The sequence below is a fragment of the Vidua macroura genome, chromosome 11 (assembly GCF_024509145.1).
Source record: "Vidua macroura isolate BioBank_ID:100142 chromosome 11, ASM2450914v1, whole genome shotgun sequence".
Classification (NCBI taxonomy): Eukaryota; Metazoa; Chordata; class Aves; order Passeriformes; family Viduidae; genus Vidua; species Vidua macroura.
In genome coordinates, this window is record NC_071581.1 from 21,296,698 (window position 1) to 21,313,012 (window position 16,315).

Below are 16,315 nucleotides of genomic sequence, written 5' to 3' on the forward strand. Positions count from 1 at the left end.
TGGACACCAAGGGTGTTCTGCAGAGATTGTGCCTTGTTTTTTATGGATCCTCCATCACTGCTGCTCCCGTGGATTTAATAAATCCAGGAACAGCGGGAGACCCTGACTTGGGAAGGACTCACAAGGATCATGACCCCAAATAAGAGTGAGGGGTGTTCCTCATGCTGCTGTCCCCTCTCCAAGCCTGGGCAATTCCCAGATTTCCCTCCCATGGGGTTTCTCCTTGTGCTCCCTCCTCATCCAGCACCTCCTCAGGAAGCAATTTCTGGAGCAAAGTCCCCAAGAGCAGCAGCCCCCCAGGAGTTCCTCCCTCTTCAGGGACACTTTGCAGCGTGTTGGGTTTTGTGCTGTGGTTAACCACAGAGGTTTCCAGGGAGAGCAGGGAAGGAATGTGGCAGGAAAAGGAAAAGGAAAGGCAGACAAGCCCCAGATGTGGCAGGAAAAGGAAAAGGAAAAGCAGACAAGCCCCAAATGTGGCAGGAAAAGGAAAAGGAAAAGGAAAAGCCCCAAAACAAGTTGGCCATAAATATTTCCTCCCTTTGCACAGAGTGAAAACTGAGGATCTGGACAGGAGCTGGAGAAACCAACTTGGTGTTTGCACTGCTCTGAGTTTATCCATAGTTCAGGAGCTTTATTTGTGGGTAAAAATATGGAATTTTCCTGTGGAGAAGGATGTCTCATCTGAAGAGAAAAGTCTGATCTGTGAGAAGGGAAGATCCAAGTGCGGCTGCACTGACACTTCCACCTGGTTCTTTGTCAAGGTGCTGAGATGTTCCCAAGGATTTTGCAGCTCTTTATCAATCAAAGCTCATTAAAGTGGAATTTATTTTCCACCAGGGTTGGATTCTGTGCCAATTCCCTGTTAGAAACAGCACAGATGTGGATTTATTTCATGTCTCACAACAAGGTACCAGTATTCTGCCCTTTTTTTTTTCCCTGAAATGAATCCTTGCTCAAAGTTCAGCTGGAACAAAGCAAAATCCACTTCAGTTTTATATTTTCAGTCTATTCGTGAATGATTTTTGCTTGGCTTCTTTTCATGTTTTGACAGCAGTTTGCAGAGTCTAGAAATACAGAATATTTGGATCAAAATTCTGTGCTCAGATGCAATGCTGGTGGTAAATTTTGTTAGATTTGGAAAAAAACCCCACCATCATTCCAAATATAAATTTTTGTAATCCCTTCAGGTCTGAGGTTGGATCAATATTTGGTGTTGCTGTTGTGCTGATATTTGATAATTCTATTTACTCAATACACTTCTCCTCTAAACAGGAAAGAAAACTTTGAGGATTATTTAAATTTTTTTGTGCTATCCAATTTAGCAATCTCATAGATTTATTCAGCACCTTGGCATGAATTTATTGAACTCTTAAGCAAAACACAAAATACCCTTCAAATTAAACAGGGAAAAAACCCTGCAGCCAAATGCAATTACTGGCAACAAGGCAGAGAGAAATAAATTCATTTAGGAGCAGCACTTCAGGATTTTGAACTTCTGGTGCTTTAATTTGAATAATAAATAAGCTGGGGCTGTGTAATAAAACCTAAAAGCTGGGAATTCTGGTGGATTTTCCCCCTTGTGGATCTTTTGGCAGGTTCAAGGCTGGGAGCACAAAGCAGGACCTCAAATGAGGCTTTTTAATCACCAAAATCCTTTCAGAGAGAGAATTCTGTGGCCAGGGTGTTGCACAGAGAATCCTTCAGAGGCGTTTATGAGGGAAAATCCAGCAAGAGCAGATCTCTGGGATGAGGGGGAGTTTAGAGGGAAAAAAATCCTGAAATCCTTGCCCTGTGCTTGGAATTTTATCCGTGCTGGGCAGGGGAAGCTTTTTTGGGTGTGAGGGGCTCTGTGCAGGCCAGTGCAGCTGCTCTGGATGCTGCTCCTCTCACAGCTCTGCTTTCCTGGCTCCCAGGAATTTAGATTTTCCCTCCCCAGTCGTTCCTGGTAGGCAGGGAGCTGGTTTGTAAAGAGATTTTTTTTTTTTCCTTTGGAGGTTTCAATCTGTTGTGCTCACTCGTGATTCCTCCTGGTTTTCCCTGGGAGGGGAGGAGAGTCAGGCCTGCAGGAGGAATTTCCCCTGAGGAAAAGCTGACTGCAGTCGTGCTGGTCCCACTTCACCCTAAACAGGGAAAGGCTGCAGAGGGGAAAATCAGCAATTTTAGACCCCATCCTACTCCAGTGGGGTAATTCCAAGGACAAAGCCATCAGGTGATTTCACTGCCCTTGCCCCCAGCAACTCTGGCACTCCAGAATTCCCTCCTGTCTTTTCCATGCTCATCCCTGGTGCCCCTTCCAGCTCCCTATTCCCAAAGTCTCCCTGTTGGGATGAGCCTTCCACAGCTTCACTTTGGTGCCAGACTCTGTATTTATTTCCTTTATTTGGAGCTGCTTCTTTTCCTGGGAAGAGAGAGGGAATAATTGCCTTGGTGCCACTCATGATTTTGTAGATGTTTATCATAATTACATTATTTCAGCTTCCTCATTAGGCTTCATGGAGACTCTTGATGTTATTTTTGGTACCTTTGTGAGTGTGTTCCCATTCCCACTGTCACAGAGCCCACATCCATGTGGATTTTGCTCTGGAATTTTTTCCACTGGTATTCACAAGAACTTTATATTTGTATAATAAGCTCTCATTCTCTTGGTTCCACCAATAAAAAGCACTTTTGGATTGATTTCCTGCTGTCCCGTTCCCCTTTGCAGGGCACTGATTCCCTTCAATCAGCAATCCAGCCAGAAATGCAGATAGAACATGGAGCCATCCAAATCCAGTGAGAGGATTGAGGAATGTTGGGGAGCTGGCAGTGAACTCCAGCCAGAGGTGGAGTGGCAAGGGCTGGAAAAACCTCCCAGACCTCAGAACCTCCAGCCCTGCCCAGCTCCTCCACACCTGGGATAATTCCAACTTCAATCAGAGCTGCATCATGACACCAATCCAAGTCCTGGCCTTCAAAAAAAAAAACAAAAAACCCCGTGGGCTGCACTTAAATCCACTCAGAGAGGACAAAACAAATCCTTCATGGGGAGAGGAAGAACTCTCCTGCATCCAAACTGTGAGACTCCATCCCTGCCCATCCCGTTGGTCCCTCCTGTGAAAGTGGAATGTCTGCAGATGTTTGGGGTGTTGCTGCCCTGCACTACCTGCTTTGCCACGTAGAGAAAGTTCCAGAGCTCAGATATTTTTCACTGTTGGAACAGCCTTTTTTTTTTTTTTTAATTTGCTATGGTGTTTATAAGAAAAAAAAAAAAAAAGGAAAATATTTAAAAAAAGGAAAAATCTCTTGACAGCAAGTCTTGGCCTTTTGCTGGTGTTTTCTGTTCAGTGTCATGAAAACTGTATTTGCAGAAGACTAACACTTTTGTTTGTACTGTTGCTTAACTACTTTTCTAGGGGAAAATGCTTTAAAAATGCTGTAATTATGCATTTCTAATGAAAAATAAATGTGTATTTATGAATAGTGCAGCTCTAAGTTGCTCTGCCTTGGGAATGAGTCCGGGTTGGCTGGGCAGGAACGTTGTCCTGGAGGAGCTGGGGATGGATCCACAATCAGCCTCTAAGGAAGAACCCAATCTCAGACCATTTTATTTTCTAAATCCCCAATCTCAGACCATTTTATTTTCTAAATTCCCAATCTCAGACCGTTTTATTTTCTAAATTCCCAATCTCAGACTGTTTTATTTTCTAAATCCCCAAACTCAGACTGTTTTATTTTCTAAATCCCCAATCTCAGACCATTTTATTTTCTAAATTCCCAATCTCAAACCATTTTATTTTCTAAATTCCCAATCTCAGACCCTTTTATTTTCTAAATTCCCAGTTCCAGACCATTTTGCTATCTAAATTCCCAGTGCAAGAAAAATGGGATAGTTGAGTTTTTGAGTGGGTGAAATGCAATGAATTTATGGAATAATTTTATGTAATGTGAACAATTGTGAGCTCTCTCCCTTGCAGTTCCTCCTGCCTCCTTTGTCCAGCAATTCCCCAGAGTGGGATTCATCCATCTGAACCCAACATCCAAGATCCAGGTGAAATCCCCTTTCCTCTGAATATTCTGGGAAATTTCATACAGATTTTGACAAAGCACCATTGTCCTATTGCTAATCCTGAGTGCAAAAGAAACCTGTTTGTTGTCACCTGGTTATTTTAATGATGCATGTTTTGGGAAACAGAGTTTGGAAAATAAGAGTTTGATAAATAAGGGTTGGAAAACAGAGTTTGGAAAATGAGAGAGGGAGGTGCTGCTTTGTATTTGATTTCCAGCTGATTTCCCACGGGGTCATTCCCAATAAATGGCTCACAGTGCACTTAATGAATTGATAAATGAGGTATGGCCACAAATCCCACATGCTGGAATCCAGGAGAACTTAAATTTTTATATTTTTTTATTACCAAAGGAAGGGTTAAGCACCCCCAGCTTCTGGGAATGTTGTCCCTGGTAAGTGTTACACTTTCTATAAATTCCTCCTTCTCTTTAGGATATTTCTTGACACAGAAGCACAATGCAGACAACCACAGCTTGTGGGGCTCGGGGTCTGCAGCAGGCCAGGAATTTGGCTGCTCTTCAGCTCCTTTTTCAGTGGTGTTCCTCAGCCTGGGGGAACTTTGAAGAGCTTGGCACCCAAAGAGAGACCTAAAAATAAAGTCAGGCCTGGACATTTTAATAATCATGGAATCATGGAATGGTGTGGGTGGGAAGGGACCTTAAGGACCATCCAAATCCACCCCCTGCCATGGGCAGGGACACCTCCCACTATCCCAGGTTATTCCAGGTGCTTCCAGGGATGGAGCAGCCACAGCTTCTCTGGGAAATCCATTCCAGGGCCTCCCCACCCTCCCAGGGAACAGTTCCTTCCCAATATCCATCCATCCCTGCCCTCAGTGGGAATCCATTCCCTGTGTGCTGTCAGGTAGAGTTGGGAATTCCCCTCCATTCCTCTGGTTTGTGAACTCACAATTTTGTCCTCTTTGCATTTTCCAGCTGAAGTTCAGGAGGAGGTTGAACTCAGGAGACTTCAGCACTGAGCCAGGGATTCTGGTGAGTATTCCCTGTCCCTGCTCCCTCTCTGGGGGTTGGATCTCCCTGTCCAGGCAGGAAAAGTCTCCAGGAATGCTGGATTGATCTCCTTGTCCTGGTAGGAAATGTCTCCAGGAATGCTGGATTGATCTCCTTGTCCTGGTAGGAAAAGTCTCCAGGAATGCTGGATTGATCTCCTTGTCCTGGTAGGAAATGTCTCCAGGAATGCTGGATTGATCTCCTTGTCCTGGTAGGAAAAGTCTCCAGGAATGCTGGATGTGTTCTCCAGGCATCACAGCCTGTGCCACCAACAAATAAATCATTCCCCAAATGAGTAATTCTGGGATGGATTCCCTCCTGGGAATGTCTGTGAGGTTCTGAGCAGGGTGAAGGCACCTTCACCTCGAGGTTGTACCAAACATATGCACAATCCAGGAAGAAATCCTGAAAGTTTTGGAAGCTAAGGCAGCAGGAGCTCCTGGGGGCCCTGAGGGTCTGCCTGGCTCTGAGTTTGGGAAGGTTGGTGTTGGTCCACCACGGATGTGGATCCATCCTTGAAGACAATTCTCAGTAAATCCCCTAGAAACACTCAATTTACATCTCCCCTTACTCCCAGTCTCTGCTTTTCTACCAATAACATTCTTTTTTTCCTCAGCAAACCTTCCAACATCCTCGTTTTCACTGTTCTTTTCCTCATGCTGCTTCTGTCCAGGAGAGATGGAGACCAGGATTGTTCAGAGGGCATTTCTTGTGGGGTTGGGCTTGGATCAGCTGCTTCTTTTATTGCAATTCACCTCATGCCCTGCAGAATCCAGTTTTCCTGGGATGATTTTGGTGAGAGCAATATTTTGGTGTTCAGTTGTGGGGTTTTTTTTGGAGGGGGGAAGAGCCTCTGGTTGCCCTACTTGGCCCTGCTGGTTATTTGTAATATTCAGTTCATTAAAGCCATGACCATTTATCCTGATTTTTACTAAAATTCTCTTAGTGGACCACTATTAAGACCCTTCAGATCATTTAATCTTGAATCCTGCCTGAAAAGAAGAACCCTTAAGGGTTTCCTGATTAAAGCTGAAATATTCTGGTTTGATGGATTGTACAGCAAGGAATCAGTCTCAGAAAAGTGAGGGGTGTGAGGAATTTCTTTCCTGCTTTTTCTCCCCTGTTAGTTTAATGTATTTTGTCTTGCAAAACAAATCTATAAAAACCATCACCCTTCTCTGACCCAAATAAACAAGAATGTCCTCGTGAGCTGCATTTTCAGGCATTTCAGCATTGACACTTTGCCTGTAGAGCAAAGAATTCCATCCAAAAAATAAAAAAGTTGCTCTGGTGCTCATCTGCGTGGCGGAGCTCCTGCTGTGTGGAGATCCCTGGATTTTATGATCCAATTCCATGGATATGGAGTTTCCTGTTAGAAAAGCACCGGGAGGAAACCAATCCCTACAAAAAACCCCAAACCCCGAATGGCTGTGGGATCTCCAAGTCCTGTTAGCAGTCAGTTTTCCTGCCCAATTCCCAGTTGTGGAGCTGGAGCTGTGATTGGTTCCCATTATCAGGGACAAGGATGTTCCTTTCATTCCTGGGCATCCCAAAGCTCTGCCTGGTTCGGAGGAGCCCTGGGCAGTCAGAGCTCCTTTCCTGGCATGGAGCTGGGAAAAAGGGAATCACTGAGCTGGGAAAAGTGGGATCCCTGTTCCCTGTGCTGCTGCTGCTGCCTGGCACTCCTCAAGGATCCCAAAAAAAATGGGAATTTCAGCAGGAGGAGCCGTGCAGAGCCCACAGTCCAAGGCAGGGCTCAACTCTCCTCTTGCTCAAGGTGATTTTTGATCAAATCTTGTTCCTTATCCTGATAAATTGGATGGAAATGGATGAAAACCTGCTTTTCCCCATTTGTGCCTCATACAAAGTTTAATCCAGCAGCAAATGTCTCCTTGATTAACTTTTTTTTTGCCTTTTTTTAAACTGAATTCTGCTTTTCTAAGTTTTCTCCTCTTTGTTTCCTGTTCAATTTTTCCTTTTTGTGCAAAGGAAAAAATATCCTCTAAATAATAAAGAATAAAATTTTATATTTTGGACAGAAAATATATCTTTTATATATTTTACCTATTTTATTCACCATATGGATTTTTAAATTAACCAACAGGCAGGGAAATATTCTGTAGATCTGGTCCCTCTGTTTAATCTGTTATGGGTGTTTAATTAAACTGCCCAGCTGCAGCTCTCCATCAGGTTTATGATGAGATTTTATTTTATATAATTATTATAGTTTCTTTAATTGATACCATTTTCCAGCAAATGGATTATTCCAGGTTTTTCCTGTGAGTTAAAGTGGTGCCAAAACACAACAAAAACCTGGATGGAAAACTGAGTTTAGGCTGAGCTTGTGCTCATTGTCCCTCAGTGTTCCATGACCTGAACTTTGATGGGATTTTAAAAAATGACCATGAGAATGAGAAATGTCCCTGATTCCTGCTTTTCTTCGGGAATCTTTGGGATTTCTGTTTTCCAGGTGCACTGGGCTTGGCTGGCTCTGAAGCAGTGAAATCAAAGGCACTTTTGCTGCTTGGTTGTTGCCACAGAGACACAGCTCTGCTGCCCATGGGCTGAAATGATTCCAGTTGGGAATGGGGAATTCTCCATCCCATTTGCCATTGCCTTGCTGGGAAAAGCAGGGAAAAACTGGGAGGTGTCCAGCACTGCGTGAGTGGCTGAAAGGTATGCTTCAAATATATATTTATATATATATACACTCATTTATTTATATTTATTTGTATAATTATGTAGATATTCATCTGTTTATTTATATACATTCATGTTAAAATATTTTTAATATATACATGACATATAAAATATAAGGTATATTTATTTTCATATGCACCATGTATTAAAAAATCAATTTTTTATATATATAAATATGTGGTGTTTAATATATAATATATAGTAATATATAATACATAGTATATATAATATATAGTAGTGTATATTGATATATAATACATAGTATATATAATATATATAATAGTATGTATAATATATAAAATATAGTGTATATAATATATACTATATAATTTATATATACACACCATATATACAATATCTATATTTATTTTTATAGATGCACCATGGATACTATCTATATTTCTTTTTATGTTAATACACCTTATATACAACATATATTTATATTTAGACACACACTATTTATATTTATATTTATATTTATATTTATATTTATATTTATATTTATATCTATATCTATATCTATATCTATATCTATATCTATATCTTATTATCTATATTTGTAGTTATAGTTATTTTATATTTATATTTATATCTATATTAATATGATTATCTATATTTATATTTATATGATTATCTATATTTATAGTTATAGTTATAGTTATTTTATATTTATATGTTTATCTATATGTTTATTTATTTTATATACATTTTATTTTTATGATATTTTGGGGTTTGTTTTCATTTTTATGTTTATTACAGTGTATTTCTATTTAATTTCTATTTCTATTTTATATATCTATCCTTATTTCTGCCTATATTTCTACATTTACAAACCCCATGCTCTGCTGCATTCTGAATTCCATTAATCAGGAAAAACTAAAGGAATTTTAGCCCTGCATTTCATGCACAGGGAAGATGATTTTTACCGGGCTGATTCCAAAATCGCCCAGTTGGAAATTCCAGCGTCTGATGCTAATTAGGAACATTTTCAGGCAATATCCAGATTTTTCCCACACGGCACTGAAAGCAAACCTCCCTTTGGGAGCGCTCAGGTGATGGCCCCGGGAATTCTGCTGGTTCCCACTTTGGGTGGAACAGCAAACTCCCAGTTTGGTGCCTTTTCTCCCCAAAATTCTGCTCCCAGCTCCTCTGGGGCGCCGTCAGTCAGCCCCATCCGATGGGATTTGTCCAGGGAATGCCTTGGGGCCATCTGCCTTGCACAATTCCTGGGATTTTACAGCCGTGGCGTTACTCAATCCTCCCTCAGCTCTCTTAATCCCCCTGCTCTAATGGGCTCTCTGCTCTCCTCAGCAAAACCAGCAGAGAAATTAAAAAAAAAAAAAAAAAAAAAAAAATCCAAATGTTCAGAAAAGAGGAGGAGGGAGGGATCCAGGGAAAAGCCAGACAAAAAAAAAAAAAAAAAAACACAAAAAAAAAAAGAGGAGCAGTTTGTTGGTTTGGTTGGATCCCTCCCTCCTTTTCCATGCTCAGGTTGCCTTTCCCTCCTCTCTGCAGCCCAGGGAGGGGGTTCCTGGGAAATTCCTCATTTTCTGGCATGAAGGAGTTCCCCAAATTTCCTCATTCACCCCAGGAGCAGCAGCGCTGGAGGTAGGCAGGGGCGAGGCGGAGGGGAGAGGCTTGGGGGGGATTTTCCATCTTTTTTTCCTTTCCCATTTTGTTTATCCCTTGCCGGGTTTTGAAGGAGTCCGTAAACATCTGGGGGGATTACATCTGGTTTGGGTTCTGCCTGAAATTCCTGGGAGTTTCGTTCAGTTGAGCGTTAGAACGAAACCAGCAGCTCCTCTGGCAGGTTCTGCCTCTGGATTTTCCAAAAATAAACTCTGCATCCCCACACTTCCCCCTCTGACGCTTCCCTGAGTTTTCATGGAAGTTTTCTTGTGTGGCAAAGAGCTCAGTGAACCTGGAGTTCAGTGACAAGAATGATTCCCTTTTATTTTCCATATTGTAAAAAGTGGAATGTCTTACTTTTCCTGCCAGAAAATCGAGTGTTTGTAGGATTATTCCCTTAAAACCTTTGGAATGTCTTTGCATGGATTGACAGTTTTCCATGCTGATCCTCTGAGCAAACACAACACTCCTGGCACTGATAAAACTCACTGATAGGAAGTGGTTGAACGTTTGGAGGTGGGGTTTTTGTGTTTGGTTGTGGTTTTATTTTGGGATTCACCTGGGTCATTCCCTGCTCCAATCCCACTGGAATCCCAGCTCTGTGCTGCACAGGTGTCCTTGGATTTGAGGTCCCTCAGGCTCTGGGCTCCAAGTGCAGATCTTGGCAGCTTTAATCCATGTGCAAATCCTCAAGTCGGGAGTCAATTGAAAAGCTCACGATTGGAGTTTTGCTGTGGGGAAGAAAAGTGGGGAAAAGCTTTTCAGTTTGGGCAGGGAAGGAACTGCAGGAACTGCAAGCCAGGAAATCCAGGTGGGAATTGAGGCTGAGGGATTGGCAGTGTGTGGAGGAGGAGCAATGCCCAAACAGCTCTGGAGAGGAGGATTTCTCATCTTCAGGTGCCTTCTGCCACTGCCAAGTGTCACCAAATGCAGCCCCATGGGGCCATCAGGTGCCTTGGGATGGGAATGGGATTGGGAATGGGAATAGGAATGGAATAGGAATAGGAATAGGAATAGGAATAGGAATAGGAATAGGAATAGGAATAGGAATAGGAACAGGAATGGTAATGGGATTGGCAATGGGAAGGGAAAGAGGAAGAGGAAGGGGATTGGGAATGGGAATAGGAATAGGAATGGGAATGGGAATAGGAATGGGAATAGGAATAGGAATAGGAATAGGAATAGGAATAGGAATAGGAATAGGAATGGAATAGGAATAGGAATAGGAATAGGAATAGGAATAGGAATAGGAATAGGAATAGGAATGGAATAGGAATAGGAATGGAATAGGAATAGGAATAGGATTGGGAATAGGAATAAGAATAGGAATAGGAATGGAATAGGAATAGGAATAGGAATAGGAATAGGAATAGGAATAGGAATAGGAATGGAATAGGAATAGGAATAGGAATGGAATAGGAATAGGAATAGGAATGGAATAGGAATAGGAATAGGAATAGGAATAGGAATGGAATAGGAATAGGAATAGGAATAGGAATAGGAATAGGAATAGGAATAGGAATAGGAATGGTGTGTGGCAGCCTGGGATGGGTGTGCGAGGTTGATCCCAAGGGATGCCCCTGGATCCACACATTTCAGAGTCACTGGACCCAGTCCCAGGCTCTGTCCCTCTGTCCCCTCCCTGTCCCAAAAAGCATCACCCAATTATGTGGGAAATATCCTAAATTTAGAGAATCAGGAATCATTCAGGCTGGAAAAGACCTTCAGGGCCATCAAGTCCAACCATCCCCCAGCACTGCCAAGGCCAGGGCTGCACAACCCTTCTGGGGAAGAAATTGTTCCTAATATTGAGGAAATAAATGTCTTGCTCACGTGAAGTTCTCGAAGTGGGAGGGTTGAGTTAGGCTAAAAGTGCTTTTTATTGGGTTCTGACCAGAGGAACGATGGGTTCCTGTCCCCCTTGTTTGTGGGGGACAGCAAATTTCTATCTGGAAACCCACAGACTGATCAACAGTGTAATAAAAAAAATTGACATAAAAGCAATTTTAAAAAGCCTTGAAAGCTTTAATCCTTTGGGGCTGTTTTTTTGAAAGTCCAGAATTAAAAATATAGTAGCTAAAAAGAGCTTTCCTACAACGCAGAGTTAGTAAGCAGAGAACACCCCAGAAAACACTGATTTTTCTCTTAAAATTCCCCCTTCCCTCTTCCTTTTGTCCCTGAGATTTTGGTGGGTGCTGACCAGTCAGACCCTTCCAGCAAAAGGAGGGTTAACTCCTGGAGAAAGGGGGTGGAGAGGGAATCCCAGCTTGGAACTTGAGACTTTCCAGCTGAGAAAGAAAGATTTGGAGATGCAGACGTAATCCCAGAGCTCTGCAATCAGCTCCCTGTCAAAGGAAAAGCACATAAAGAACTGCCCAGGAGCAGCACTGCCACCACCTCCAGGGTGAGTAGGGAAAAACTTCCCATCTAAACTCTTGGAAAATGACTGAAATATTGGGAATGGCTGGGTGGGAAGGTCAGGAGCAGGGCTGAGTTCGGATTGTTTGGTACCAGATGCAATAGGTGATCTCTTAATTCAGGTTTTCCTGAGCTGGGGTGGGGGCTGGAGCAGAATCTCTGCTCTTTCCTGCTGTAAATCCAAAAGTCCCCATGAGCTGCCAAGGACTGCAAACAAACTCACGGAGTGGGAATGCAAATTTGTGTGGATTTCATCTCAAAATGGGAGCGGTTTGATTTGCGTGGCTGAACTCCTTCAGCTTGAGCTGCTCTCCTTATCTGCCTGCTCCAGCTGCAGGATTCCAGGTAGTCCCTGCCTTCAGGATGGGCTTTCCTGAACTTTGGAGCATCCTGGTGGAGCTCCACGCTTTCTTTGCTGCCTGTGGGATGCTCCACAGCACTGAGTGTGGGGGGTTTGTGCTCCGGAGCATCCAAGGATTTTCTGATTGATCCTGACACCACCAAGGATAGGAAGAAGGAAGAGATGCTGCAGCTTTGGTTTCCAAGCCTGCCAGGTGCATGGGGATGGGATGCTGCAGCTGCTGTGTGATTGATTGCAGCATTATTGTTGATATTATTATTAATAATAACGTTAATATTTATGGAGCAGTTCATGGTTAACTCCCCGAACCGTTTCACGCTGGGTTTTGTGGGGATGTGCTTGTGAAATGCCTGTTTTCCATTACAAAACTGGGAGATAAACGAAGATGACAGTCACATTTTCCTAACATAAATTTCTCCCTTTCCCCGTGCTCCTTGGAAGCCATAAATTCCAGCAGCCTGGCTGCCTGCTCCAGACATCAAAAGGCCCCGGGTTTACAAGCCCTGCTTGCCTGGGTCAGGTCCTGTGCAGGAGAGACACAGATGATCCAAATCATCCACATGACAACAGAAAGCTGGGATGGGAAGCAGAGTGAAAGGAGGAAGCTGGACATTGTGGGAGGGGAAGGAAAACCTCCTGAGAGGACTTGTCTCAGCTGATGCAGTTCAGGTGGTGGGGAGAGATTTTCCTGCTTTTTCTGGCCAGTCGACATCTTCCTGTTTTCCTGCTCCTGCCCTAAATGTTTTCAGCCCGAAGAGCTCAACCTTTTGAGCTGAAACCCGTGGCCAAGTTGTTGTCTCATCACATCTCCATGAGTGCAACATCCTTTGCTCTTGGCCTCGCTGGCCGCTGCCTTCTGCCCAGATCACATCCATTCACAAACTTCCTCTCCTTGGCTTCTCCCTCCCTGGCACATCAAACCCTCAGCAGGACTTTTGCTGTCCTCATCCCACATCCTGCTCTCGTTTCAATCTGCTCCTTCCCCCCCTGCTGCCCCCTTGCCCTTGGCAGGACCAAAATTTCAATGCAAACGGTGAAAATGCAGAATTCCAATGCGATTCCAGTGCTTCCTTTAGGCCCATTCCCTGTTTTCCTGGACCTTCTGTCCCTTTGAGCATGGATCATGTTCCTCATGCAGCACCTACCAGCTTTTGGCGGGATATTAGGAGTATTTCATCCATGAATTTCAGCTGTCACCAGCTCAGAGCTCTGGATCACTGATATTTCCCTTTTTATTGTAATTATGCTAAGAATAAACATAATTACCTCGGAATTATGACACTGAATAAACCCAAGGCTCAAGTTACAGATGAGAAACCTTGTTCTGGTTTTTGCTCTGCTTTAAAAACTTCCCTGTGCCTTGAAGAGCAGCTCAAACCAGCTGAGCTGTTGAAATAAATCCTTTCTTACATCTTCAACCTGCTGAGTCCTCATCAACAGAGGGAAACCTTCAGTAACCAACACCCCAATGGGTGAGAACAGACAATCCTGGGGCACATTCTTTTAATCCATTATTTTAGGTCTTAATATATGCCATAAATAAATTTGGTTTCTTAATAATAATAATAATAATAATAATAATAATAATAATAATAATAATAAAGTAAGAAGAAAAATTATTTGCTTCCACACAGAACCAAGGTCTAAAATCCACTCTTTTCCCTCAGCCATCTCTCTTAAACCCGGACATAAAATTCACTTTTTCCTCAGCCCCCCCTCTCTTAAGCCAGGTCTAAAATCCACTCTTCTCCAATCCCTCATCCACCTCTTTTAACCCAGACATAAAATCCCCTCTTTTCTCTCATCCAGTCTTTTCCCACATCCACCTCTTTTAATCCAGATATAAAATCTATTTTTCCCCCTCATCCATCTCTTTTAACCCAGATATAAAATCCCTTTTTTCCCTCACCTGTGGATGTTCCCCTTCCCTCAGTGCTCAGCCCCAGGGTGAGGATTTGGCTGCTGTGCTGATCTCAGCCCATGGCTCAGCATTCCCAGGTCCTGCTCTGCTGCTCCTCCCAAGCCTGGACTAGGACCGCTCCTAAGGAATTCTCTGGGTCCTGAGCTGGTTTATGACCTCTCCTAAGGAAATCTCTGGGCTCTGAGCCTGGTTTAGGACCTCTCCTAAGGAACTCTCTGGGTCCTGAGCTGGTTTAGGACCTCTCCTAAGAAATTGTCTGGGTCCTGAGCTGGTTTATGACCTCTCCTAAGGAACTCTCTGGGTCCTGAGCCTGGTTTAGGACCTCTCCTAAGGAACTCTCTGGGTCCTGAGCTGGTTTAGGACCTCTCCTAAGGAACTCTCTGGGTCCTGAGCTGGTTTAGGACATCTCCTAAGAAATTGTCTGGGTCCTGAGCTGGTTTATGACCTCTCCTAAGGAACTCTCTGGGTCTTGAGCCTTGTTTAGGACCTCTCCTAAGGAATTGTCTGGGTCCTGAGCTGGTTTAGGACCTCTCCGAAGGAATTCTCTGGGCTCTGAGCCTGGATTAGGACCTGTCCTAAGGAAATCTCTGGGTCCTGAGCCTGGTTTAGGACCTCTCCTAAGGAATTGTCTGAGTCCTGAGCCTGCCAAGAGCCGAGGCAGCTCCTGCCTGGGACACAGGGAGCGTGGCAGTGTCTGACCTTTGCAGTTCTCTCTTGGGAAAGGGGAGACAAAAAGGCAAGAAATAAAGCAAACAAAACAAGGAACAGCAAGTGCCAGAAGAAAAAGCCAGTACAGATAGCAAGCTGTTTTTTCTTCTTCCCTCTTCTATTTTTAATCTGCTCACTTTCATTTTTCTCTGGAACTTGTGGAAAGGAGGAGTTTCTGGATAAGGAAAAGTGACTGAACTTGTGCTGAGACAGAAATAATCTGGGTAATCAGTGCAGGGAAGGGGGACACAACACTACGTGACCACTGAGCTGAAGCCTGGGCAAATCTCTCTTTGTCTGGGACATTTTCCTGCTTTTGCAGAGAGCTCCAGCCCCAAATCCAATCTCAGGGCAGTGTTATTACAAGAATTCATCTCTGAAACCCCAGCAGAATTTGTTTGGATTGCTAATTTCCTCGAGGCCTCGGGATCTGCTGAAGTGGAGGAAATCCACGGGTTAGCACTCAGGGTATCCAGTTGCAGGGTCTCTGAGGGGTGGGAAATCACTTCCCAAACGTGCCTAATAGTCCTGGGGTGGAGAAATTATTAGTGCTGATTACACCCTGAACCAACAAACCTTCAAAGCAGATCCCAGCCAGGGATGTGGGTGCTGAAAGAGCAGGAAAATGGATGGGACAGTGGGGAGATAAAGGCTCCACGCTGCTCCTGCTGTGTTTTGTCCCTGGGTAGAGCCACATCAGTGGCTAAATTACATTTCTTTCAGCAAAGCTCTTAACGAGGAGCTTGTAATTGCCAGGAGTCATGCGTGGCTTTCATCCAGTTCTCTGCTTTTTGGGACCCTTGGAAAGATGGAAACCAGCTCGTTTTTACCTCCACACTGACCTGGGATCTGCTGACTGTAGAATAAAAGGGACTCTGGGCAGGGCAGGTCCAGTCCTGGCTGTCCCCTCCGCAGGGATGAGGTGACACTGCTGCTCATCCCCCCTGAGGTCGTGGGGAGGGCTTCACCTGGCCTTGGGCACCTCCAGAGATCCAGGGGCAGCCACAGCCCCTCTGGGAAATCCATTCCAGGGCCTCCCTGCCCTCCCAGGGAGAAACTGATAGGAATTGATAATGGCTTTTTCCTCAGAGACCCCAAATCACAACCTATGGTCGCTTAAATCTAAAATATCCCAGAGAAACAGGGAAACCCGTCAAGGCCTGAGCTCCCTGACTCAAACAGAGGGATTTTCCTGGAGAATTTGAACTGAATCCCTGCAGGACACCTGCCCTGAGTCCTGTCACTCCCCTGGGTGATGCAGGGGCTGCTCAGACCCCTCCAGGACAGCTCCAGTCCCTCGGGGTCTCGCAGGGAGCTGTGGCTCCTCTGCCAGCAGGGACACTCTGGGAGCTGTGTGTGGCAGGCACGTTCTTCTCTCTCTCAGGATTTTTCATAGAGGAGCACAGAGAGAAAGAAAGAGAAACAATTTCTGTTTCTGCTCCTTGTTTTTCCCATGTGGAATGTGTTTGGAGAATTGTTTACCTGGGGTGATTGCTTGGTTGGATTCAGGTGAGGATTGTTTG

The 16,315-nt window shown here is 44.0% G+C and overlaps 1 protein-coding gene across 2 annotated transcripts in view; it reads left to right on the top strand.

Annotated features, from left to right (window-relative positions):
• Window positions 1-3,453, top strand: part of BANP (BTG3 associated nuclear protein) — a 115,158-nt gene extending 111,705 nt beyond the window's left edge. For both annotated transcript variants that reach the window (XM_053987149.1, XM_053987150.1), the window contains one exon: window positions 2,705-3,453. In XM_053987149.1, coding sequence (XP_053843124.1) covers window positions 2,705-2,776 — 72 coding nt within the window. In that variant the 3' untranslated portion in view covers window positions 2,777-3,453. The remainder of the gene's footprint in view (window positions 1-2,704) is intronic.
• Window positions 3,454-16,315: the final 12,862 nt, after the last annotated feature.